The sequence below is a fragment of the Ranitomeya imitator genome, chromosome 7 (genome assembly GCF_032444005.1).
Source record: "Ranitomeya imitator isolate aRanImi1 chromosome 7, aRanImi1.pri, whole genome shotgun sequence".
NCBI lineage: Eukaryota > Metazoa > Chordata > Amphibia > Anura > Dendrobatidae > Ranitomeya > Ranitomeya imitator.
Window position 1 is genome coordinate 182,273,021 of NC_091288.1, and position 27,863 is coordinate 182,300,883.

Below are 27,863 nucleotides of genomic sequence, written 5' to 3' on the forward strand. Positions count from 1 at the left end.
CAACGTGACGCCTGCAGACCAATCCATCTAAGTCTGCATTCCAAACGGCGCTCCTTCCCTTCCGAGCTCTGCCATGCGCCCAAACGGTGGTTCCCCCCCACATATAGGGTATTAGCGTACTCAGGACAAATTGGACAACAACTTTTGGGGTCCAATTTCTCCTGTTACCTTTGGGAAAATACAAAACTGGGGGCTAAAAAATAATTTTTGTGGAAAAAAAAGAATTTGTATTTTCACTGGTCTGGGTTATAAACTGTAGTGAAACACTTGGAGGTTCAAAGTTTTCACAACACATCTAGATAAGGTCCTTAAGGGGTCTTCTTTCCAAAATGGTGTCACTTGTGGGGGGGTTTCAATGTTTAGGCACATCAGGGGCTCTCCAAACGCAACATGGCGTCCCATCTCTATTCCAGTCAATTTTGCATTGAAAAGTCAAATGGCGCTCCTTCCCTTCCGAGCTCTGCCATGCGCCCAAACAGTGGTTTACCCCCACAAATGGGGTATCAGCATGCTCAGAACAAATTGCACAACAAGTTTTGTGGTCCAGTTTCTTCTGTTACCCTTGGGAAAATAAAAAATTGGGGACGAAAAAATCATTTTTGTGAGAAAATATGATTTTCTATTTTTACGGCTCTACATTATAAACTTCTGTGAAGCACTTGGTGGGTCAAAGTGCTCTCCACACATCTAGATAAGTTCCTTAGGGGGTCTACTTTAAAAAATGGTGTCACTTGTGGGGGGTTTCAATGTTTAGGCACATCAGGGGCTCTCCAAACGCGACATGGCTTCCCATCTCAATTCCAGTCAATTTTGCATTGAAAAGTCAAACGTCGCTCCTTCCATTCCGAGCCCTGCCATGCGCCCAAACAGTGGTTTACCCCCATGTATGGGGTATCAGCGTACTCAGGACAAACTGCACAACAACTTTTGTGGTCCAATTTGTCCTGTTACCCTTGGTAAAATAAAACATATTGGAGCTGAAGTAAATTTTTTGTGAAAAAAAATTAAATGTTCATTTTTTTTAAACATTCCAAAAATTCCTGTGAGACACATGAAGGGTTAATAATCTTCTTGAATGTGGTTTTGAGCACCTTGAGATGTGCAGTTTTTAGAATGGTGTCACACTTGGGTATTTTCTATCATATGACCCCTCAAAATGACTTCAAATGAGATGTGGTCCCAAAAAAAAATTGTTTTGGAAAAATTAGAAATTGCTGATCAACTTTTAACCCTTATAACTCCCTAACAAAAAAATTTTGGTTCCAAAATTGTGCTGATATAAAGTTGACATGTGGGAAATGTTACTTATTAAGTATTTTGTGTGACATATCTCTGTGATTTAAGGGCATAAAAATTCAAAGTTGGAAAATTGCGAAATGTTCGCCAAATTTCCGTTTTTTTTCCCCACAAATAAACGCAGGTAATATGTTAGAAATTTTACCACTATCATGAAGTACAATATGTCACGAGAAAACAGTGTCAGAATCATTAGGATCCGTTGAAGCCGATCAGCTGATCGTGAGAAACAGACTAGTGACCGGAGATAACCCCCGGTCATGTGCACGGCAGTTCTCGCGGTAAGCCAAGATATCGCGAGAACTTAGCTTACCGCGAGAACTGCAGTGGACACGGGACTTCCGGCAGCGGGACAAGAGCTTATTTAAATTAGGAGACATGCGTAGTAAGCTGCCTTTACGCAGTTACTACTCATGTGACTATTCATTAGATGCGGTTTTACCTCATCTAATGATTATCTATGGGGACATTTATGGTGCCGCAACGCATTGACATGCTGCGTTCTGAAAAGACGCGCCGTATGTCCTTTTACGCGGGTCTGCCGCCTGCGTGCTTTAACGCATAGTGGAGACGGGATTTCATGAAATCCCCTCCACTATGCTCTAACATCTGGATGCTGCGTGTTTGACGCTGCGGCTCTACGCAGCGTCAAACACGCAGCGTTTCCTGAACGTGGAAACATACCCTTAAGGGTATGTGCACACGTTGCGTATTCTCTGCGGATCCGCAGCGTTTTTTGCAGTGCAGAAACGCTGCAGATCCGCAATTGATTTACAGTACAATGTAAATCAATGAGAAAAAAAAATGCTGTGCACACTTTGCGGAAAATCCGCTGCGGCAATGCTGCGGTTTAAAAGAAGTAGCATGTCACTTATTTTTTGAGAATCTGCAGTGTTTTTGTACCCATTCCATAATAGAAAACTGCAGGGGTAAAAACCACAGCAAATCCGCAAGAAAACCGCAGCAAAAATGCACAAAAAACGCTGCTGAACCGCACAAAAAACACAACAAATGAGCAGGTGCGTTTTCTGCCAGGAGAGGCAGAATCCGCACCAGAAATTCCTAAGCCTAATCCGCAATGTGTGCACATAGCCTAAATGCGTTGCCAGATTAGTCTGGTTTTTGGTAAGTGGCCCCATAAAAGTTCATTTTTCACAAATGTGTATTCACTCATTACTGGAATGCCGGAATAAAGTTCTAAAAGCTCACAAGGTGGTTGTGTTGGTGAACCTGTCCAGTTTCTTTTTAAAGTGTGATAATTGGTATCAGCGCGCCAATACAGTTAAACTCTGTTACAGAGAGGGGAGATATTATCTCCCTGATCTACCTGCAGCTTCGGTTCCAGGCCTCCTCACCCGTCACCCTTAGGCCGGCTTCACACTCAGCGTATGAAAATATTACGGTACGTTTTTTACGGCCGTAATACGCTGAAAAGTCCCCAAAATAGTGATCCGTAGCTCCTCCGTAGGCAGGGTGTTTCAGCGTTTTTTGCGCATGGCATCCTCCGTATGTAATCCGTATGTCATCCGTACTGCGTGTTTTTATCGCAGGCTTGCAAAACCAACATACGGCTATACAAGGGATCCATGTGTTAAAAAAAAAAAAACATATATACTGTCTATATATATATATGTCAGTAGACACATATATGTATATATATTAATATTTCATCCAGCGCGATATAGCAGAAAGCCGGTAATTCAATTACCGGCTTTTGCTTTCTCCTTCCTAAACCCGACATGATTTGAGATGGTTTGCATACAGTAAACCATCTCATATCCCCATTTTGTTTGCATATTCCACACTACTAATGTTAGTAGTGTGTCTATGCAAAATTTGGCCATTCTAGCTAGTAAATTAAGGGGTTAAATGGCGGAAAAAATTGGCGTGGGCTCCCGCACAATTTTCTCCGCCACAGTAGTAAAGCCAGTGACTGAGGGCAGATATTAATAGCCTGGACAGGGTCCATGGTTATTGCCCCCCCCCCCCTGGCTAAAAACATCTGCCCCCAGCCACCCCAGAAAAGGCACATCTGGAAGATGCGCCTATTCTGGCACTTGGCCACTCTCTTCCCATTCCCGTGTAGCGGTGGGATATGGGGTAATGAAGGGTTAATGTCACCTTGCTATTGTAAGGTGACATTAAGCCAAATTAATAATGAAGAGGCGTCAATTATGACACCTATCCATTATTAATCCAATACTAGTAAAGGGTTAAAAAAAAAACACACACATTATTAAAAATTAATTTAATGAAAAGATCACAAAGGTTGTTGTATTAATTTATTCTACTCTCAATCCACTCACTGAAGACCCTCGATCTGTAATTAAAAAAAAAAATAATAAACCAACAATATACATACCTTCTGAGGATCTGTCACGTCCAACGATGTAAATCCATCTGAAGGGGTTAAAATATTTTGCAGCCACGAGCTTTGCTAATGCAACGTTGCTCATGTCTGCAAAACCCCGGAGAATGTAGGTAAAGTAGGTCAATGACCTATATTTACCTTCATTTGCGGTGAGGCGCCCTCTGCTGGCTGTTCTTAGATCGTGGGAACTTTCCTAGAAAGCTCCCAGGCTCGAGATCATAAGAGGGCGCCCTCTGCTGGTTGTCCTCATATGAACTCGAGCCAGGGAGCTTTCTAGGAAAGTTCCCACGATCTAGGAACAGCCAGCAGAGGGCGCCTCACCGCAAATGCAGGTAAATATAGGTCAATGACCTACTTTACCTACATTTTCCGGGGTTTTGCAGACATGAGCAACGTTGCATTAGCAAAGCTCGTGGCTGCAAAATATTTTAACCCCTTCAGATGGATTTACATCGTTGGACGTGACAGATCCTCGGAAGGTATGTATATTGTTGGTTTATTATGTTTTTTTTTTTTTAATTACAGATCGAGTGTCTTCAGTGAGTGGATTGAGAGTAGAATAAATGAATACAACAACCTTTGTGATTTTTTCATTAAATTAATTTTTAATAATGTGTGTGTGTTTTTTTTTAACCCTTTACTAGTATTGGATTAATAATGGATAGGTGTCATAATTGACGCCTCTCCATTATTAATTTGGCTTAATGTCACCTTACAATAGCAAGGTGGCATTAACCCTTCATTACTCTATATTCCACCGCTACACGGGAATGGGAAGAGAGTGGCCTAGTGCCAGAATAGGCGCATCTTCCAGATGTGCCTTTTCTGGGGTGGCTGGGGGCAGATGTTTTTAGCCGGGGGGGGGGGGGGGGGCAATAACCGTGGACCCTCTCCAGGCTATTAATATCTGCCCTCAGTCACTGGCTTTACTACTCTGGCGGAGAAAATTGTGCGGGAGCCCACGCCAATTTTTTCCGCCATTTAACCCTTTAATTTTATAGCTAGAACGGCCAAATTTTGCATAGACACACTACTAACATTAGTAGTGTGGAATATGCAAAAAAAATGGGGATATGAGATGGTTTACTGGATGTAAACCAGGTCTCATATCATGTCGGGTTTAGGAAGGAGATAGCAAAAGCCGGTAATTGAATTACCGGCTTTCTGCTATATCGCGCTGGATGAAGTAATAATATATATATACATATATGTGTCTCAATGACATATATATATATATATATATATATACCTATTCTATGTGTACACATTTATTCTACCTATTCTAATGTAAGCTGTCAGTGTGATTTTTCTGTACACCGCACTGAATTGCCGGCTTTTCTCTCTAACACCGCTGCGTATTCCTCGCAAGTCACACTGCTGGTCCGTGTGTGATCCGTATTTTTCTGGCTTCCATAGACTTTCATTGACGTTTTATTTGCGCAATACGGTGACAAACGCAGCATGCTGCGATTTTTCTACAGCCGTAGAAAGCCGTATAATACTGATCAGTAAAATACGGCAGATAGGAGCAGGGGCATAGAGAATAATTGTGCTGTATTTTATGCGAGTTTTACGGACGTAGTTTCTGCGCTCTTACGTCCGTAAAACTCGCTAGTGTGAGGCCGGCCTTACAGTTGAAAGCAATGATGAAAGAGGGAACGTCAGCTGATGCTTCCTCCTCCATCATTCTTCCTCAGTGTCTGACGCCTCAGCTCAGCAGATGTGATAACATCACTACATGGTGCTCGGTACGCTGAGGTGTGCAGTGCTTCATATGAACGCTCGCTGCAGAGACTGGAGCAGCGGTGGAACAAGGAGGAGGCGTGAGGATTGTTTTTTTTTTTGGTCTGTGAGAAAATTGTGGTGGCCAGAATACTGTATAGAGGACTATGGGGAATGAATTATACTGTATGGAGGACTATGGGGAATGAATTATACTGTATAGAGGACTATGGGGAATGAATTATACTGTATAGAGGACTATGGGGAATGAATTATACTGTATAGAGGACTATGGGGGATGAATTATACTGTATAGAGGACTATGGGGGATGAATTATACTGTACAGAGGACTATGGGGTGCATTACACTGTATAGAGAACTATGTGGTGCATTATACTGTATGGAGGACTATGGGGTGTATTATACTGTATGGAGGACTAGGGGGAATGAATTATACTGTATGGAGGCCTAGGGGGAATGAATTATACTGTATGGAGGCCTAGGGGGAATGAATTATACTGTATAGAGGACTATGGGGAATGAATTATACTGTATAGAGGACTATGGGGAATGAATTATACTGTATAGAGGACTATGGGGAATGAATTATACTGTATAGAGGACTATGGGGGATGAATTATACTGTACAGAGGACTATGGGGTGCATTACACTGTATAGAGAACTATGTGGTGCATTATACTGTATGGAGGACTATGGGGTGTATTATACTGTATGGAGGACTAGGGGGAATGAATTATACTGTATGGAGGCCTAGGGGCAATGAATTATACTGTATGGAGGACTATGGGGAATGAATTATACTATATAGAGCAGGGGTCCCCAACTCCAGTCCTCAAGGCCCACCAACATGTCATGTTTTCAGGATTTCCTTAGTCTTGCCCGGGTAATAATTGCATCACCTGTGCAATGCAAAGGAAATCCTGAAAACATGACCTGTTGGTGGGCCTTGAGGACTGGAGTTGGGGACCCCTGATATAAAGGACTATAGGGAATGAATTATACTGTACAGAGGACTATGGGGTGCATTACACTGTATAGAGAACTATGGGGTGCATTATACTGTATAGAGGACTATGGGGTGTATTATACTGTATGGAGGACTAGGGGGAATGAATTATACTGTATGGAGGCCTAGGGGGAATGAATTATACTGTATAGAGGACTAGAGGGAATGAATTATACTATATAGAGGACTATATGGAATTAATTATACTGTACAGAGGACTATGGGGTGCATTACACTGTATAGAGAACTATGGGGTGCATTATACTGTATGGAGGACTATGGGGTGTATTATACTGTATGGAGGACTGGGGGAATGAATTATACTGTATGGAGGCCTAGGGGGAATGAATTATACTGTATGGAGGACTATGGGGAATTATATTATATGGACTATGGGGCACATTATGCAGTATGGAGGACTAGGGGGAGCACATTATAGAATATACAAGGCTACGTGGGGGCTAATATTTGGAGGGCTATGTGGCAGTCTTTAAACTGTATGCAAGCAATTATACAATGTGGAGTTTATGTGGGGTCCATCATATTAAGGCTGCTTCCAGACATCAGTTTTTTGCCGTCAGTCACAATCCGGGGAATTTTGAAAAAAACGGATCCTGCAAAAGTTGCCACCGGATCAGTTTTTTTTTCTCAGACTTGTATTAGCGATGGATGGTCTCACCTTTGATCCGTTTTTGCCGGATCCGTCAAAAATTTGTTTTCCAGCGGCCAGAGAAAACGGACATGCTAACGTTTTTGTGTGTGTCGAAAAAACGGACAGCGACGGATCCAGTGGCGTCCGGCGTTAGCTATAATAGAAGACTATGGCGCCTGATCTGTAAAATGACGAATCCGGCGATGGATTCCTTTTTTCTTTTTAAAGTAAGCATGCTTAGCGTTTTCCATTCTGGTTTCTCTCTCCCTCTCCGGATCAGCTAGTCGGATCCGGCGAAAATACTGATCCGTCGCATCAGGTTTTCACAATGTGCAACGGATCCGGGTTTTTTTCAAAGTTCTCCGGATTGAGTCTGACAGCAAAAAACTGATGTGCGAAAGTAGCCTTAGTGGAGGCCATTATATACAGTAGGGTGGAGAGGTTTAGGGGCAATTATACTGCATGGAGGCTTGTGTGGGGGTCACAGTTGGGGGGAATCATACTGCAGTGCGCAGGCGCCGAGAAAGGTCAGATAGGCCCGGCGCCTGCGCACTGCAGTACTTTGCTCTGTATACTGGGAATGAATTATACTGTATAGAGGACTATAGGGAATGAATTATACTGTACAGAGGACTCTGGGGTGCATTTATACTGTATGGAGGACTATGGGGAATGAATTATACTGTATAGAGGACTATAGGGAATGAATTATACTGTATAGAGGACTATGGGGTGGATTATACTGTATGGAGGACTATGGGGAATGAATAATACTGTATGGAGGACCATGGGGGTGCATTATACTGTATAGAGGACTATGGGGTGCATTATACTGCATGGAGGACTATGGGGTACATTATACTATATGGAGGACTATGGGGAATGAATTATACTGTATAGAGGACTATGGGGTGCATTATACTGTATGGAGGACTATGGGGAATGAAATACTGTATAGAGGACTATGGGGTGCATTATACTGTATGGAGGACTATGGGGTGTATTATACTGTATGGAGGACTAGGGGGAATGAATTATACTGTATGGAGGCCTAGGGGGAATGAATTATACTGTATAGAGGACTAGAGGGAATGAATTATACTATATAGAGGACTATATGGAATTAATTATACTGTACAGAGGACTATGGGGTGCATTACACTGTATAGAGAACTATGGGGTGCATTATACTGTATGGAGGACTATGGGGTGTATTATACAGTATGGAGGACTGGGGGAATGAATTATACTGTATGGAGGCCTAGGGGGAATGAATTATACTGTATGGAGGACTATGGGGAATTATACTATATGGACTATGGGTCACATTATGCAGTATGGAGGACTAGGGGGAGCACATTATAGAATATACAAGGCTACGTGGGGGCTAATATTTGGAGGGCTATGTGGCAGTCTTTAAACTGTATGCAAGCAATTATACAATGTGGAGTTTATGTGGGGTCCATCATATTAAGGCTGCTTCCAGACATCAGTTTTTTGCCGTCAGTCACAATCCGGGGAATTTTGAAAAAAACGGATCCTGCAAAAGTTGCCACCGGATCAGTTTTTTTTTCTCAGACTTGTATTAGCGATGGATGGTCTCACCTTTGATCCGTTTTTGCCGGATCCGTCGAAAATTTGTTTTCCAGCGGCCAGAGAAAACGGACATGCTAACGTTTTTGTGTGTGTCGAAAAAACGGACAGCGACGGATCCAGTGGCGTCCGGCGTTAGCTATAATAGAAGACTATGGCGCCTGATCTATAAAATGACGAATCCAGCGACGGATTCCTTTTTTCTTTTTAAAGTAAGCATGCTTAGCGTTTTCCATTCTGGTTTCTCTCTCCCTCTCCGGATCAGCTAGTCGGATCCGGCGAAAATACTGATCCGTCGCATCAGGTTTTCACAATGTGCGACGGATCCGGGTTTTTTTCAAAGTTCTTCGGATTGAGTCTGACAGCAAAAAACTGATGTGCGAAAGTAGCCTTAGTGGAGGCCATTATATACAGTAGGGTGGAGAGGTTTAGGGGCAATTATACTGCATGGAGGCTTGTGTGGGGGTCACAGTTGGGGGGAATCATACTGCAGTGCGCAGGCGCCGGGAAAGGTCAGATAGGCCCGGCGCCTGCGCACTGCAGTACTTTGCTCTGTATACTGGGAATGAATTATACTGTATAGAGGACTATAGGGAATGAATTATACTGTACAGAGGACTCTGGGGTGCATTTATACTGTATGGAGGACTATGGGGAATGAATTATACTGTATAGAGGACTATAGGGAATGAATTATACTGTATAGAGGACTATGGGGTGGATTATACTGTATGGAGGACTATGGGGAATGAATAATACTGTATGGAGGACCATGGGGGTGCATTATACTGTATAGAGGACTATGGGGTGCATTATACTGTATGGAGGACTATGGGGTACATTATACTATATGGAGGACTATGGGGAATGAATTATACTGTATAGAGGACTATGGGGTGCATTATACTGTATGGAGGACTATGGGGAATGAAATACTGTATAGAGGACTATGGGGTGCATTATACTGTATGGAGGACTATGGGGAATGAATTATACTGTATAGAGGACTATAGGGAATGAATTATACTGTATAGAGGACTATGGGGTGCATTATACTGTATGGAGGACTATGGGGAATGAATAATACTGTATGGAGGACCATGGGGGTGCATTATACTGTATAGAGGACTATGGGGTGCATTATACTGTATGGAGGACTATGGGGTACATTATACTATATGGAGGACTATGGGGAATGAATTATACTGTATAGAGGACTATGGGGTGCATTATACTGTATGGAGGACTATGGGGAATGAATTATACTGTATAGAGGACTATGGGGTGCATTATACTGTATGGAGGACTATGGGGAATGAATTATACTGTATAGAGGACTATGGGGTGCATTATACTGTATGGAGGACTATGGGGAATGAATTATACTGTATAGAGGACTATGGGGTGCATTATACTGTATGGAGGACTATGGGGTGCATTATACTGTATGGAGGACTATGGGCAATGAATTATACTGTATAGAGCACTATGGGGTGCATTATACTGTATGGAGGACTATGGGGAATGAATTATACTGTATGGAGGACTATGGGGTGCATTATACTGTATGGAGGACTATGGGGTACGTTATACTGTATGGAGGACTATGGGGTGCATTATACTGTATGGAGGACTATGGGGTGCATTATACTGTATGGAGGACTATGGGGTGCATTATACTGTATGGAGTACTATGGGGTGCATTATACTGTATGGAGGACCATGGGGGTGCATTATACTGTATAGAGGACTATGGGGTGCATTATACTGTATGGAGGACTATGGGGTACCTTATACTGTATGGAGGACTATGGGGAATGAATTATACTGTATGGAGGACTATGGGGTGCATTATACTGTATGGAGGACTATGGGGAATGAATTATACTGTATGGAGGACTATGGGGTGCATTATACTGTATGGAGGACTATGGGGTACATTATACTGTATGGAGGACTATGGGGAATGAATTATACTGTATGGAGGACTATGGGGTGCATTATACTGAATGGAGGACTATGGGGAATGAATTATACTGTATAGAGGACTATGGGGTGCATTATACTGTATGGAGGACTATGGGGAATGAATTATACTGTATGGAGGACTATGGGGTGCATTATACTGTATGGAGGACTATGGGGTGCATTATGCTGTATGGAGGACTATGGGGTGCATTATACTGTATGGAGGACTATGGGGAATGAATTATACTGTATCGAGGACTGCGGATCCGCAGCAAAATCCGCAGCGTGTGCACATACTCTAAATGTTTCACAGAATGTTTTGGTTCAACCCGTTCAAGACCTCTGCCGTACATGTATGGCACAATTTGGAAGCGGGTGTATGGAGCGGGCTCATGGGGTGAGCTCGCCCCATACCTGGCAGATCATGGTTGTAGATCACAGCCAGGACCTACCTCTAATTATTGCAGGTGGAGCGGATTATTAACCTGTTAAAGGCTGCTGTCAAACTCTGACAGAAAATTTGACACACTGCCATGGGGATACGTCATTCTGTGCGTGCGTGCGTGCGTTGACTGGGTCATGTCGACAATGTAAATTTTTCTTTCGTATGCACCATATTTTCTTTTGAAAATTAAAAAGAAACGGAAAATCCAGTCCTGTTGAGCAGGACTCCAATTTTTTTCTATTTTTCATTTAAAAAATGCAAAAAAATTTTTTATAAACATTTGTGCTTCTGAAAAAGAAATTGATGACACAAATTTATAGGACTGTGTAAAAGACAATAAAAAAAAATCAACCAATTAGATGTCAGTTCTCACTTTTCAACCGCTGTTTGGAAAATGAGAGCAGCAGCCTGATTGGTTGCTAAAGACAGCTCCTCCCCATTTCCTTAGCGTTACTATGTGAGGGAGAACAGCTGCACCGTGCAGCCAATCCCCCCTGTATCACGTGACACGGTCGTTGTTGCTAGGGAGAGGTTGTCCTGCGCCAGCTTCCGTAGTAACAAGGCGAGGGCGGAGCGGTCAGTATCGGTGGGAGGAACACTGCCCGCTGTTTACTTCCGGGGGTCTCAGGAGAGGGGGGTTTGAGTTCCGGGGCAGAATCCGGCCCGGTCCCAGCGCTGGGTTGGTGGTTTACGCGGAGGGATCGCCCCCCTCCGTCTGAGAGGGGAGCGGGCACCGGGAGGCCCAGCGGCGGCGGGGGGGAAAGATATGGATAAACTGACCATCATTTCAGGATGTCTGTTTCTGGCTGCGGATATCTTTGCCATCGCCAGCATCGCCAACCCGGACTGGATAAACACCGGGGAGTCCGCGGGTGAGTGAGGGCAGCGCCCGGTGAGAGGAGCGCACAGCGGAGGAGGGTGCGGGATACCGGGAGGCTGAGCCGGGAATTCCGGGAGGAAATCTCCCGGTAATTGTATCATTAGGGCAAATGACATTGTATGACCAGAAATCTAGAGAGATCACACCTCACCCCTGGCAGGATAGTACGGAGACACTAGGGGGCGACGTGGTGGAGATGTAGGGGGGGACGTGGTGGAGATGTAGGGGGGGACGTGGTGGAGATGTAGGGGGCGACGTGGTGGAGATGTAGGGGGGGACGTGGTGGAGATGTAGGGGGGGACGTGGTGGAGATGTAGGGGGGGACGTGGTGGAGATGTAGGGGGGGACGTGGTGGAGATGTAGGGGGGGACGTGGTGGAGATGTAGGGGGCGACGTGGTGGAGATGTAGGGGGGCGACGTGGTGGAGATGTAGGGGGGGACGTGGTGGAGATGTAGGGGGCGACGTGGTGGAGATGTAGGGGGGCGACGTGGTGGAGATGTAGGGGGGGACGTGGTGGAGATGTAGGGGGGGACGTGGTGGAGATGTAGGGGGCGACGTGGTGGAGATGTAGGGGGGGACGTGGTGGAGATGTAGGGGGGGACGTGGTGGAGATGTAGGGGGGGACGTGGTGGAGATGTAGGGGGCGACGTGGTGGAGATGTAGGGGGCGACGTGGTGGAGATGTAGGGGGCGACGTGGTGGAGATGTAGGGGGGCGACGTGGTGGAGATGTAGGGGGGGACGTGGTGGAGATGTAGGGGGGGACGTGGTGGAGATGTAGGGGGCGACGTGGTGGAGATGTAGGGGGGGACGTGGTGGAGATGTAGGGGGGGACGTGGTGGAGATGTAGGGGGGGACGTGGTGGAGATGTAGGGGGCGACGTGGTGGAGATGTAGGGGGGGACGTGGTGGAGATGTAGGGGGCGACGTGGTGGAGATGTAGGGGGGGACGTGGTGGAGATGTAGGGGGGGACGTGGTGGAGATGTAGGGGGGCGACGTGGTGGAGATGTAGGGGGGGACGTGGTGGAGATGTAGGGGGGGACGTGGTGGAGATGTAGGGGGCGACGTGGTGGAGATGTAGGGGGCGACGTGGTGGAGATGTAGGGGGGGACGTGGTGGAGATGTAGGGGGGGACGTGGTGGAGATGTAGGGGGGGACGTGGTGGAGATGTAGGGGGCGACGTGGTGGAGATGTAGGGGGGGACGTGGTGGAGATGTAGGGGGGCGACGTGGTGGAGATGTAGGGGGCGACGTGGTGGAGATGTAGTGGGGGACGTGGTGGAGATGTAGGGGGGGACGTGGTGGAGATGTAGGGGGGCGACGTGGTGGAGATGTAGGGGGGGACGTGGTGGAGATGTAGGGGGGCGACGTGGTGGAGATGTAGGGGACGATGTGGTGATGTATTGGGGCAGCTGTAGGGGGTGACGTGGAAATGTAGGGGCGATGTGGTGGAGAAGTAGGGGGTGACGTGGTGGAGATGTAGGGGGCAGCTGTAGGGGACGACGTGATGGAGATGTAGGGGACGACGTGGATATGTAGGGGACGACGTGATGAAGATGTGGGGGGCAGCTGTAGGCGACAACACAGTGGTGTAGTAGGTGGCAGCTGTAGGTGTTGACACGGTGGCGTAGTAGGGGATGGCTGTAGGTCATGACATGGAGACGTTACGGGATGGCTGCAGTTGACTACATGGTGGAGATGTAGTGGACGGCTGTCTGCAACCACGTGGTTTGGATGGCTGCATGTGACGAGATAGAGATGTAGGCGACGGCTGTAGGTGATGACACGGTGGTGTAGTAGGGGGTGATTGTAGGTCTCGACATGGTGGAGATCTTACGGGATGGCTGCAGGTCATTGTGTCATAGTGGAGGCGGCTTTAGGCGACATCATTATGGACGTGTATGTGGATGGCTGTGGAGAATGTCTGGCTCCATGAGATCACTACCGATCCATTCACAAAGTGGATCTTGGCTCCCCTATGTCATGATCAGTGGAGATTCCTGCAGTAAGCATACATTTATCACTGTGTATATATAGAATATAAATAATGTGTGTATATGGTTTCTTGTTGCATTGGGAGTTTTAGTTTGGCAATGACACTATGACTTGGGGGGCCGCTGTCACTGATCTATGATTCTCAATCATCAGACCCCTCTTCCCACTTTCAGTGATTGTTGTTGCCAAAATGTCCAGAAGGGCAAGTTGTTGAGGCAGTTTTGGAGGCAGCGTATGGTGGTACCTGCTGCCTGCACCCACTGATGACATCTGATGGATCTACTATATAATTGTCTAAGGGTCACTTCCGTCTGTCTGTCACGGATATTCATTGGTCGCGGCCTCTGTCTGTCATGGAAATCCAAGTCGCTGATTGGTCGTGGCAAAGCAGCCACGACCAATCAGCGATGGGCACAGTCCGGTGGAAAAATGGCCGCTCCTTCCGCCCCGCAGTTAGTGCCCGCTCCGTACTCCCCTCTAGTCAGCGCTCACACAGGGTTAATGGCAGCATTGACCGCGGTGTAACGCACTTGGTTAACCCTGTTTGACCAACTTTTTACTATTCATGCTGCCTATGCCGCATCAATAGTAAAAAGATCTAATGTTAAAAATAATAATAATAAAAAATAGTTATATACTCACCGTCTTTCAGATCAGGAACAGGCCTTCCCCGCTCCTCGCGACGCCCCGGTGACCGCTCCATGCGTTGCGGTCTTGCGAGATGATGATGTGCTGTCTCGCGAGACCGCTACGTCATCATCTCGCGAGACCGCAATGCACTCTTCAGACAGGAGCGTTGGTAACCGCTTCGATCCGGGGCAAATGGAGGATGAGTATATAACTATTTTTTATTTTAATTCTTTTTTTTTTTTAACAGGAATATGGTGTCCACATTGCTATATACTGCGTAGGCTGTATTATATACTACTACGTGGCTGGGCAATATACTACGTGGGCTGTATAATATACTACTACGAGACTGTGCAATATACTACGTGGGCTGTGCAATATACTACGTGGGCTGTGCAATATACTACGTGGGCTGTGCAATATACTACGTGGGCTGTGCAATATACTACGTGGGCTGTGCAATATACTACGTGGGCTGTGCAATATACTACGAGGGCTGTGCAATATACTACGAGGGCTGTGCAATATACTACGAGACTGTGCAATATACTACGTGGGCTGTGCAATATACTACGTGGGCTGTGCAATATACTACGTGGGCTGTGCAATATACTACGTGGGCTGTGCAATATACTACGTGGGCTGTGCAATATACTACGTGGGCTGTGCAATATACTACGTGGGCTGTGCAATATACTACGTGGGCTGTGCAATATACTACGAGGGCTGTGCAATATACTACGAGGGCTGTGCAATATACTACGAGGGCTGTGCAATATACTACGTGGGCTGTGCAATATACTACGTGGGCTGTGCAATATACTACGTGGGCTGTGCAATATACTACGTGGGCTGTGCAATATACTACGTGGGCTGTGCAATATAGTACGCGGGCTGGGCAATATAGTACGCGGGCTGGGCAATATAGTACGCGGGCTGGGCAATATACTACGTGGACATGCATATTCTGGAATACCCGATGCGTTACAATCGGGCCACCATCTAGTACTTGTATATTACAGCACGGCTATCAGCACTTTATACTCTACAGGGAGGTTTTCTTTTTCTTCCGAGCAGCCATAATTAGAAGTGAGGTGGTCTACACAGCGCTGGCAGCGGACCACCGCCTGCTCTCACATCATTCATGGCTGCAGTCTATGTGCGTTGCTTTTCCAGAGCGGCTTTTTTCTTTCTTGTAACCAAAGAATTAAAATTGATTTTGTATAGGAACTGAGTTATTTTGTTTGTTTCTCAGGCTTGGTATCGACCGGCCGGCTGCACCATTAGTGGATTGTTTAGACATCGCCTTTGTAAATGGAGATGGGAATTGTACCTGACTTTAGAACGTGGTTGATTTCCAAGTAAATGTCCGAACTTGATTTTTGCACATGTTCCTATGTATCCTGCTGGTGAGTCTGTGTGGCCTTAGCAGAAGGGGCCGGAGCCTCTAGGAGTCCGATAAAGTGGCTTTAATTTGTACCATTAATTGGCGTAAATAAGGGTTCTGGCGTAAGTCTAAGACTCTGTCTAAATAAAAAGGATTTTTAACTGTTTTGATGTTACTTCAGCGTCTATAGTGCGATAACAAAATAAACCTGCTCATGGTATTGTAGATCATTTCTTTTCCATTACAATATTAGTACAGTTTTTTTTTGTTTTTTTTTAATTTTTTTTAGGAGAGACTTTATTACGGATTACAACTTTTTACAAACCCCTATGAACGATGTATCCTAAGCCAGAATAAGAGACCCCATAGAGGCGATTTCCTGATCGCCATCCTCATTATATTGATAGGGTTTCAATAACTCTGTTCACATGTAACGGCAAATGTCTACGTGGAATTTTGGTGCTGCTGCGGCAATGGGTATTGTACACTGTACATTGACAGAAATCTGTTATTCAGTGGTGGGAGCAGGGTTACATGGAGCAGTTGACTAGGAGGCATGAGACATCTAGTCCTGTAGTGATAATCAGGGCTGTGGAGTCAGTCGGAGCCCATTTTGGTGGAGTCGGTGTTATGGAAATTGAGGAGTCGGAGGTTTGGCTTACCGTCTCCACAGCCCTGGTGATAATCTCCTGCTGATAAAACACTGATTTTTGTTGAAACAGCAGCAGAAGTGACACATCACTGGAATCGGGGTCTCTGCCTCAAAATTAGGCTGTTCCCAGATTACATAATAAAAATGTGCTGACAGACTCCCTTTACAATGCCTATACACTAGCTGTCGGGAATGCAAAAGGATGCATTTGCTCTGCTCTTTTTTTTGGCCACAATCACAGTAGAGCAACAACGTTTTTGCCGCAATTTTGGATAAATTGCTGCAATAATATGTATTGATTATGGGGAAAAACTGGAGCGCAGCCACATACAAATATGAATACAAATGAATGCTCGGCCTTGCTGTTCTGTCAAATGTTGTCAACAGAGAAAGCTCTGAATGGAGAACAAGAGGATGGGGGTTATTGAGTTAACTCCCCCATCAGCAACTGTCGGGGGCAGGTAGCATCTTTCTTTTTTTCCCCACATTGAATAAACGTACCTTTATAGTGGGATTATATGATGGCACCCGATGGGCTTGTACCATCTAACTCCGATGCTACCTTAGAATCTCGTAAAAAATAAGAACTTTTTAAGACTTTTAAATTAGATGTCTAATTTAATTATCTAAATCGGTTTGCATTTATTCCTCTGTTAACTGATCAGAATAGTACAGCCCAGTGGTATCCGCTGGACTGCAGCATTAATTGGATAAGCCAGGTCTGCCTGGCACCTCCAGCCTGACCAGAGTACCTCGCGGCATTGATCAGAAGACTGGAAAACGTCCAGATCTCCGACACTACAGATTGATTGTATTTTTGTCTAGGCCTTTTTAATTAATAGTCGCTTTGTGGGCGATGTATCTTGTCTTAATCATCGAAATTAAGCTTGATGCCGGGTGGCAGTCCGGAACATCAACCCATCTGGGTCCGAACAGATGAATATATTCATATCCCAACCTATTAAACCACAGAAATGCACATTTTTCAAAGATCAAAAGTCGTGTTATTTTGGCAATCTTGACATGGTTATTATGTGGACATATCAGAAGTTAACATGAACTGGAGCTTTTGAGCGAGGAGGATACTCATTGTTTTGCAGACTAATGGCAGGCCATCAGCGAGGAGGATACTCATTGTTTTGCAGACTAATGGCAGGCCATCAGCGAGGAGGATACCCATTGTTTTGCAGTCTAATGGCAGGCCATCAGCAAGGAGGATACCCATTGTTTTGCAGACTAATGGCAGGCCATCACTTGAGCGAGGAGAATACTCATTGTTTTCCAGACTAATGGCAGGCCATCAGCAAGGAGGATACCCATTGTTTTGCAGACTAATGGCAGGCCATCACTTGAGCGAGGAGGATACCCATTGTTTTGCAGACTAATGGCAGGCCATCACATGAGCGAGGAGGATACCCATTCTTTTGCAGTCTAATGGCAGGCCATCACTTGAGCGAGGAGGATACCCATTCTTTTGCAGTCTAATGGCAGGCCATCACTTGAGCGAGGAGGATACCCATTGTTTTGCAGACTAATGGCAGGCCATCACTTGAGCGAGGAGGATACCCATTGTTTTGCAGACTAATGGCAGGCCATCACTTCAGCGAGGAGGATACCCATTCTTTTGCAGTCTAATGGCAGGCCATCACTTGAGCGAGGAGGATACCCATTGTTTTGCAGACTAATGGCAGGCCATCACTTGAGAGAGGAGGATACCCATTGTTTTGCAGACTAATGGCAGGCCATCACTTGAGAGAGGAGGATACCCATTGTTTTGCAGACTAATGGCAGGCCATCACTTCAGCGAGGAGGATACCCATTGTTTTGCAGACTAATGGTAGGCCATCACTTGAGAGAGGAGGATACCCATTGTTTTGCAGACTAATGGCAGGCCATCACTTGAGCGAGGAGGATACCCATTGTTTTGCAGACTAATGGCAGGCCATCACTTGAGAGAGGAGGATACCCATTGTTTTGCAGACTAATGGCAGGCCATCACTTCAGCGAGGAGGATACCCATTGTTTTGCAGACTAATGGTAGGCCATCACTTGAGAGAGGAGGATACCCATTGTTTTGCAGACTAATGGCAGGCCATCACTTGAGAGAGGAGGATACCCATTGTTTTGCAGACTAATGGCAGGCCATCACTTGAGAGAGGAGGATACCCATTGTTTTGCAGACTAATGGCAGGCCATCACTTCAGCGAGGAGGATACCCATTGTTTTGCAGACTAATGGTAGGCCATCACTTGAGAGAGGAGGATACCCATTGTTTTGCAGACTAATGGCAGGCCATCACTTGAGCGAGGAGGATACCCATTGTTTTTCAGATTTGCAGTCCTGTTGATCTTCTAGTATGGCATTTACAATCACATTGATGGCAGGCCATCACTACTTTCCAACATGAACTGAATCGCTTCTATTCCTTTAACACTGCTCAGACATTTCAGTAACTAGATTGGACACGACATTACATTCCTACTATTTCACGTTGTAATGTGAGTACATGTAGGGAACTAACACTACTTCTGGCCATTATAAGACCTGTATCCTTCATTTTTTTTTTTACCAGTTCTTTAATTAGTAGTTGTCTCTGAGCTAGTGGGTTAAGACTCTCTGCTATGAGATCTTCCATATACAGCACTCGCATACCTGAGGGTTTTCTTGCTTTCCTGTCTTTATGTAGCATATGTTCAGCAGCAGTATGGAGAATATTTTACAACAGTACTGAGCAGTGCAGCTGTGAATCCATTGCTGGTGTGAGAAGAGAGGCTTGCTAGAAAGGAGCAGCACAATCTGTGAGTCTATGCCTCTGTCACTATGTTCCTTCCAGAACAATGGTAGTATAAGAAGGACAGCCGTAGAGCCTAGATCAGATGAGCAGGGCTGGTGAAACCACTTGCCAGTTTCTGTCCACCCACTTCTTTCTGGAATTGGGGTGGGCAGTTTGCATTTGTGACTGGCCCAATTATAACAAAGGCCGTTTGTGCTCCTCATCCTTAGAAGAACGTCTGCAGATTCAGATCGGACTGGTTGAATGTCTGATATATATGGGCGCTTTCCTATTCATCTATGAGGGATGATATGGGGGGTGGGGGGTGGTCAAGCAGTTGAAATGTAACCCTTTTTGGTATCCAAACAAATTTTTCAAATCTGACATGTTGCTAAGGGGTAACGTTTTTTCTTGTGAAGTGACAAGCCGCCAGGCCTGGCATGTCAGAGTGAGGAGACTTTTACGCCATGTATGCTCGCCTGGCTCAGAAAAGGCAATTTGCATACTTTGTATGATAAAGCGAAATGTGTCATGAAATTTTGTTAGTTGTAAATGTAGGTCGCCACGTTTTGCATTTATGTACGAAAGTCTTGGAAATTTGACAAACATTTAGAAAAATGAACAATTTTCAAACGGTGAATGTCTGTACTCTTAAGCCAGATAGTGATCCATGATAAGTTAATAAATAACATTTCCCATATTTCTATTTTACATCGGCATCGTTCTTCTAATATCTTTTTATCTTGTTAGGATATTAGATAGTTTAAAAGTTTAGCAGCAACTTTAACGAAAAAAAAAAATGTTTCATTCAGAGAAATTTACCAAACTTAATGTTTTGTTTTTAGAGGTCTCCTCCGTTTCAGTTGAAGTGGAACGAATCCAAATTTTTTTTTTTTTATTCTTTCCGATAAAATGTTGCTAACATCCTAATGGCGCAGTATAAATCGGAGCAAAATCGGAACGCAGCTGTATAGAAACGCATGAAGCTGTCATGCTTGGGTCAGGAAAGCTGCCGGCCAGCCCATGCACTGCGTTTCCGATTTGTGTGACCATCTGGCTGCCCTAACGGGACGTCATGGCTGGCTGACCCATGGCAAACATTGGGAAAACACAATCCTGATGTAGTGTGCAGCTGCTGCGCACGAGGTCTGCTGTAGCACGCAGCTGCTGAGTGCAGCGTCTGCTGTAGCGCAAAGCTGCTGAGTGCAGCGTCTGCTGTAGCGTGCTGCATTTTCACCCATTGGGGATGCTGTAATTTTAATTAAAAAGGTGTATTGGCGGTGATTAAGGGGTTAAACACCCGATCTCTTTGCTTACAGAGAGGGACCAGCATCTCTTTCCTCTCTGCTTATTGAAAACACATGAACGCTCGGCTGAGCTGATCATGCATCTGTATGGTGGAGTCAGGAGATTATTGGCTGCCAGCTGATATTTTATGTCTATGGCAGCTTCTGGGCTTTCTTCTCCAAGAGATGGGAACTAATGCTTTGTGATAAGGAACCCGTACCGGCGTGGTTTTGGCCGGCGTGGTTTTGGCTGGCGCTCTTTCTATCGATTCCCTGTTAGTTTTTTGCCGTTTTGTTCCTTTTGCACATTTTCTCCAGGAAGCAGCTGATGGCGTGAATCTCATTCGTGATCACAACCAGTTTGGGGGAAAAAAAAAAAGAAACTTTGAAAGACTTCCCCGGAGGACAACAGCGGCAGGATTAACACTTTGTCTTTCTAGTGTTCTTACCGTTAGATTTATCATCGGGGAATCTAATTAAGCTTCAGAGGAAAGGAGGCCAGAGGTAATGTTTAGCCCGGCTTCCTGTAAACAGCCGGAATATGGATTGTGGAGCGAGGCGAAACGTTAGAGGAGAGCGCCCCCGTCATCTGCCGCAGGTTTCCTAATAGACAGGATGATGGGAGCGTTAATGAAAGCCTCCATACCTCACTGTTATCTGTAGGAAACGGTGCGAACTGGCGTCAGAATCGAATAGAATTGGCAGCTTCCAATAGAAGTGAAATATTAATGCGGGGAACACACTGATAAAACCTGAATTATTAAAACATAGAAATTAAGCTTTTATTGCCTATTGACCACTGATGTGTGTGGGTTTTTTTTTTTTGGTCTTCCAAACGGTAAATTACACTGTGTGCAGAATTATTAGGCAAGTTGTATTTTAGAGGATTATTTTTATTATTGATCAACATCTATGTTTTCAATCAACCCAAAAGACTCATAAATATCAAAGCTTAATATTTTTGGAAGTTGGAGTGGGTTTTTTTAGAGTTGGCAATCTTAGGAGGATATCTGTTTGTGCAGGTAACGATTACTGTGCAGAATTATTAGGCAACTTAATAAAAACCAAATATATTCCCATCTCACTTGTTTATTTTCACCAGGTAAACCAATATAACTGCACACAATTTAGAAATTAAAATTTCTGACACGCAAAAACAAAACCCCCCAAAATGAGTGACCAATATAGCCACCTTTCTTTATGATGACACTCGACAGTCTTCATCCATAGATTCTGTCAGTTGCTTGATCTGTTTACGACCAACATTGCGTGCAGCAGCCACCACAGCCTCCAGACACTGTTCCGAGAGGTGGACTGTTCTCCCACCCTGTACATCTCACATTTTATGAGGGACCACAGGTTCTCTATGGGGTTCAGATCAGGTGAACAAGGGGGCCATGTCATTATTTTTTCTTCTTTGAGACCATTACTGGCCAGCCACACTGTGGAGTAGTAGGAGGCATGTGATGGAGAATTGTCCTGCATGAAAATCATGGTTTTCTTGAACGATACCGACTTCTTCCTGTCTGTACCACTGCTTGAAGAAGTTGTCTTCCAGAAACTGGCAGTAGGTCTGGGAGTTGAGCTTCACTCCATCCTCAACCCGAAAAGGTCCCACAAGTTCATCTTTGATGATACCAGCCCATACCAGTACCCCACCTCCACCTTGCTGGTGTCTGAGTCGGAGTGGAGCTCTCTGCCCTTTACTGATCCAGCCTCTGGCCCATCCATCTGGCCCATCAAGAGTCACTCTCATTTCATCAGTCCATAAAACCTTTGAGAAGTCAGTCTTAAGATATTTCTTGGCCCAGGCTTGACGTTTTATCTTATGTTTCTTGTTCAAAGGTGGTCGTTTTTCAGCCTTCCTTACCTTGGCCATGTCCCTGAGTATCGCACACCTTGTGCTTTTTGTTACTCCAGTAATGTTGCAGCTCTGAAATATGGCAAAACTGGTGGCAAATGGCTTCTTGGCAGCTTCACGCTTGATTTTCCTCAATTCATGGGCAGTTACTTTGCGTCTTTTTTGCCCAACATGCTTCTTGCGACCCTGTTGGCTATTTGCCATTAAACGCTTGATTGTTCGGTGATCACGCTTCAAAAGTTTGGCAATTTCAAGACTGCTGCATCCCTCTGCAAAACATCTCACTTTGGACTTTTCAGAGCCCGTCTCTCTTCTGACCCATTTTGCAAAATGAAAGAAAGTTGCCTAATAATTAAGCACACCTTATATAGGGTTCTGATGTAATTAGAGAACACCCCTCCTCATTACAGAGATGCACATCACCTGATTTACTTAATTGGTAGCTGGCTCTCAAGCCTGAACAGCTTGGAGTAGGACAATATGTATAAAAAGTATCATGTGATCAAAATACAACTTGCCGAATAATTCTGCACACAGTGTATAAGCATTAAAGCAATATCCTATCTGTGGCATATGCCGTCACTTAAGTGGAGCCTGCCGCCCTAAAAATGCATATTAAACTACAGTGCATGAGAAATGAGGAGGCTTCAGTGCACCATTACATCCCCTCAATTAGCGATTTGGGGACTTTCCTCATTTCTGATTGACAATGTTGGATTGCCCAGAGCGAGTGCTGTCTGATCTCGGCCGACGTGTCTTGCACACTGACACTGCCTGAGCCCAGCTGTGCCTGCAGGATCAATGATGGCAGTCAGACAGTGTGGGCAGGCGCGATCTCCACCCTGGTTCCCCTCTGTAGCGGCTGCATTGAGACACCTGTAAGCAGGGCTGTGGAGTCAGTGTCATTGAAAATGAGGGGTCAGAGGTTTGGCTTGCCCACTCCACAGCCCTCCACGAAGCGCCATCCCACACTATGTACTCGACAGGGATCAGGCAGTGTGTGTTGGAATGATCCTGCAGTCGTTCCTCCATACATCTGTCTTTCAATTCTTGCAAATAATGATACCAGGTGAAGGCCGCTCCCACAATCGCAGATGTAATCAAATTATCAAAAAAGTAACAGAAAAATAAAAATGTATTTAAAAACAACGCATTTCGGCTGTATGCAGCCTTCTACAGTGATCCAAACACCTGAAGAAGGCTGGATACAGCTGAAACACATTTTTTAATACTTTTTATTTATTTTATTCTTTCTTCTGCGATAGTGGGAGGACCCTTCACCTTGTATCTTCCTCTCTTGGGGGAATTTCCATCAGCACACCAGGTCGGCTGCACCTATTGGATTTATTTCATACATTTTTAGGAGTTGTGAACAAATTCCGTTTTGTTTTGTTTTTTTCATTTTTTTTTTTTTTATCTTTGCTCAGAAAGCCGCATTCTTTTTGTTTCCCATTAGTGGATTTTCACTGTTTTGCTAATATACATTTGAAAATTTGCAAAAAGTAGAGGAAAGATTGCTACTACGACCATACTCTTACCCATCTACTCAGGGTTTGTTTGTAGTCTGTTACCATGGAGATGCATGGATACTCTTACCCATCTACTCAGGGTTTGTTTGTAGTCTGTTACCATGGAGATGCTCTTAACCATCTACTCAGGGTTTGTTTGTAGTTTGTTACCATGGAGATGCATAGATACTCTTATCCATCTACTCAGGGTTTGTAGTCTGTTACCATGGAGATGCATAGATGCTCTTATCCATCTACTCAGGGTTTGTTTGTAGTTTACCATGGAGATGCATGGATACTCTTATCCATCTATTCAGGGTTTGTTTGTAGTTTGTTACCATGGAGATGCATAGATACTCTTATCCATCTACTCAGGGTTTGTAGTATGTTACCATGGAGATGCATGGATACTCTTATCCATCTACTCAGGGTTTGTAGTTTGTTACCATGGAGATGTATAGATACTCTTATCCATCTACTCAGGGTTTGTAGTTTGTTACCATGGAGATGTATAGATACTCTTATCCATCTACTCAGGGTTTGTTTGTAGTCTGTTGCCATGGAGATGCATAGACCTTCATCGGAGCTGTAGATGTAAAACGAGCAAAAATGGCTTTGTTTTAGATGCGCTACAGCAGTTAAATAAATAATTTGCTAAGGTGGTCCGTCATCTGCAAAATGACTGACTCCCCACAACCTACTCCTCAGGAATTGGCTTGGAATGACAGTCCCATGAGACGTGATGCTATGCGGTGCTAAATGCCATAGGTTTACCTTAAGGGAACGTGTCCTATGCATATGTATGAGCCCCATTTCCGTGCTGCCGTGTTACTAGCACACAATTAATCTGTGCGCACTCTAATAGAAAGGAAATGTCATTTGTATCCCTTCAGGGTTGGAGCAAGGAGACGAAAAAAAATGGCAAACGCAGTTTGTGTGTTGCTGATTTTTGTCTGCAGAGCGAAGTGTGATGACTGCAGGCTATTGGTTCTGGAAGCCGTCTTCTGTTTTATTCCAATATGTGCAGACACCCGGAATATTGGGCGTAGGGGCCAGCTTGGGAGAAGAGTATGACGGGCACATCTGTGCAGCCGGAGTCCCCGTCTGATATGAACGTACTCGCCCAGACCCGCTCCTGTGCAGTGGAATCGGTGGGCGACTCAGTGGCTGGACCACCACCGATCAAGAAGTTATCTTCTAGTCCAGTGGTCCCCAACCTTCCTGACCTAGAGAGCCACATTCCGCTTTGAGAGGGCGTCGCAAGCCACGTCTACCTCCCTCCCCCTCACAGTAGTGGCAACCACAGCCCCCATTAGGGGTATGATAACCAAAGCTTTTCCACAGAAATCACCCCGAGATCCAGCGATCCCCACAATATTCCCATTCGGTATTGTCCCACCACACTGTCCCATCCAGCTTCAGGCACCTCCTCTGACCGATGGTATCATCCTGTCTCCAGCATACCATACTTAAATTATCTCTATACCCTAAAGGTACCTTCACACTGAACTATATCGCTAGCGATGCGTGACATTGCAGCGTCCTGGCTAGCGATATCGTTCAGTTTGACACGCAGTAGCGATCAGCATCCTGCTGTGCCATCGTTGGTCGGAGCAGAAAGTCCAGAACTTTATTTCGTCGCTGGACTCTCGCAGACATCGCTGAATCGGCGTGTGTGACGCCGATTCAGCGATGTCTTCACTGGTAACCAGGGTAAACATCGGGTTACTAAGCGCGGCCCTGCGCTTAGTAACCCGATGTTTACCCTGGTTACCAGCGTAAACATAAAAAAAAAAAAAACACTACATACTTACATTCCGGTGTCTGTCCCCCGGCGCTGTGCTTCTCTGCACTGTGTAAGCGCCGGCCAGAAAGCAGAGAACAGCGGTGACGTCACCGCTGTGCTTTCCGGCTGGCGCTCACAGTCAGTGCAGAGAAGCAGAGCGCCGGGGGACAGACACCGGAATGTAAGTATGTAGTGTTTGGTTTTTTTTTACGTTTACGCTGGTAACCAGGGCGCGGCCCTGCGCTTAGTAACCCGATGTTTACCCTGGTTACCAGGGGACTTCGCATAGTTGGTCGCTGGAGAGCTGTCTGTGTGACTGCTCTCCAGCGACCACACAGCGACGCTGCAGCGATTGGGATCGTTGTCTAGATCGCTGCAGCGTCGCTAAATGTGACGGTACCTTAAGACCAGTATATCTGCATCCAGATCTGCTCTTCTCTGCAAGGCTATGCACAAAATTCACCATTTTTCGATTTTTCTCATATCTGTTTGCTAGACCTGCAGCTAATGCACCAAGCTGGCAGACAGCCGCGAGCCACAATTCATGGGACCATTAGCCACATGCGGCAGGCCAATGGGCGTTTTTGCCGGCGCTCCATTTAAATGTTGGTGTCAGAAGTTTATCTCCGGCTGCTCCTGCTTGAGACAGATGTTGGGTGTGCGACATGTCCGGAGCAGATCCTGAACCCAGACCATACAAGCAGACAACTACTAATAAAATCTCAGGCACTCAAAACAAGAAATAGTTCATTTATGCAAGAAAAAATTTTTATTTCAAAAAAACCTCCTTACTGAACGGTCACTGCCTCCCGGACCTCCACACCGGACACTCCTGCGGCGTTTATTCTTAAGTGGGAGTTCCACTACTGCTCCATAGGCGGATAAACAGTAATCTCTTGAAAAAGGCTTCACCAGCCGAAACGTTGAGCATTGTACATATACTGTTTACTACCAACCTACAGAGGATTTACATGTGGATTCCCACCATTTTTTTGAAATAAAAATTTTTTCTTGCATAAATGAACTATTTCTTGTTTTGAGTGCCTGAGATTTTATTAGTAGTTATATTGGACATTTTTCTCTTGGCACCTATACTCAGCAGTTGAGCACCCCCTTAATCGCTGTTATCATACAAGCAGACAGATATTTACGTATTTCTGCACAAAGGCGTTAAGGGAAGATGTCAGGCCACATTCACAAGTTCCTTTTTATCCTGAGGGTTCTCCCGCAGCGGATTTGATAAATCTGCAGGGCAAACCCGCTGCGGTTATCCCTGCAGATTTATCGCGGTTTGTCCTGCGGGTTCCGCTGCGGGATTTACTCCTACTATTGATGCTGCATATGCAGCAATATGCAGCATCAATAGTAGTGTTAAAAATAATAAAATCATGGTATACTCAGCCTCTGACGTCCCGATCTCCTCGGCGCTGCAGGCGGCGGTCCGGTTCCAAAGATGCTGTGCGACCAGGACCTTCGGTGACGTCACGGTCATGTGACCGCGACATCACCGAAGGTCCTGGTAGCATAGCAAACCTGAGACCGGACGGCCGCGTGCAGCGCTGAGACTTCAGAGGTGAGTATATCATGATTTTTTATTTTAATTCTTTTTTTTTTTTAATACAAATATGGTTCCCGGGGCCTGGAGGAGAGTCTCCTCTCCTCCACCCCGGGTATAACCCGCACATTATCCGCATTACTTCCCGCATGGTGGGCACAGCCCCATGCGGGAAGTAAGCGGATCAATGCATTTCTATGTGTGCAGAATCGCTGCGATTCTGCACAAAGAAGTGACATGGTCCTTCTTTTTTTCCGCAGCAATTCAGCGCGGTTTTTTTCGGGTTTTTCCGCATCATGTGCACTGCGGTTTCTGTTTTCCATAGGGTAACATTGTACTGAACCCTGCATGGAAAACAGCTGCGGACCCGCAGCGGCAAAATCGTGGCGGTTCCGCAGTAAAAACCGCATAGTGTGAACATGGCCTCATACTAACCATTGAAACTGACCAACACAACTTAATGTGTCTCATTGGAA

General features: G+C 45.3%; 1 protein-coding gene across 1 annotated transcript in view; it reads left to right on the forward strand.

Moving 5' to 3' along the window:
- The first annotated feature begins 11,707 nt into the window (after positions 1-11,707).
- MOSMO (modulator of smoothened) overlaps positions 11,708-27,863 on the forward strand; it is a 57,313-nt gene continuing 41,157 nt past the window's right edge. Inside the window, exon 1 of the mRNA XM_069734168.1 lies at positions 11,708-11,948. Within this exon, the coding sequence (XP_069590269.1) occupies positions 11,843-11,948 (106 nt within the window). The 5' untranslated portion in view covers positions 11,708-11,842. The remainder of the gene's footprint in view (positions 11,949-27,863) is intronic.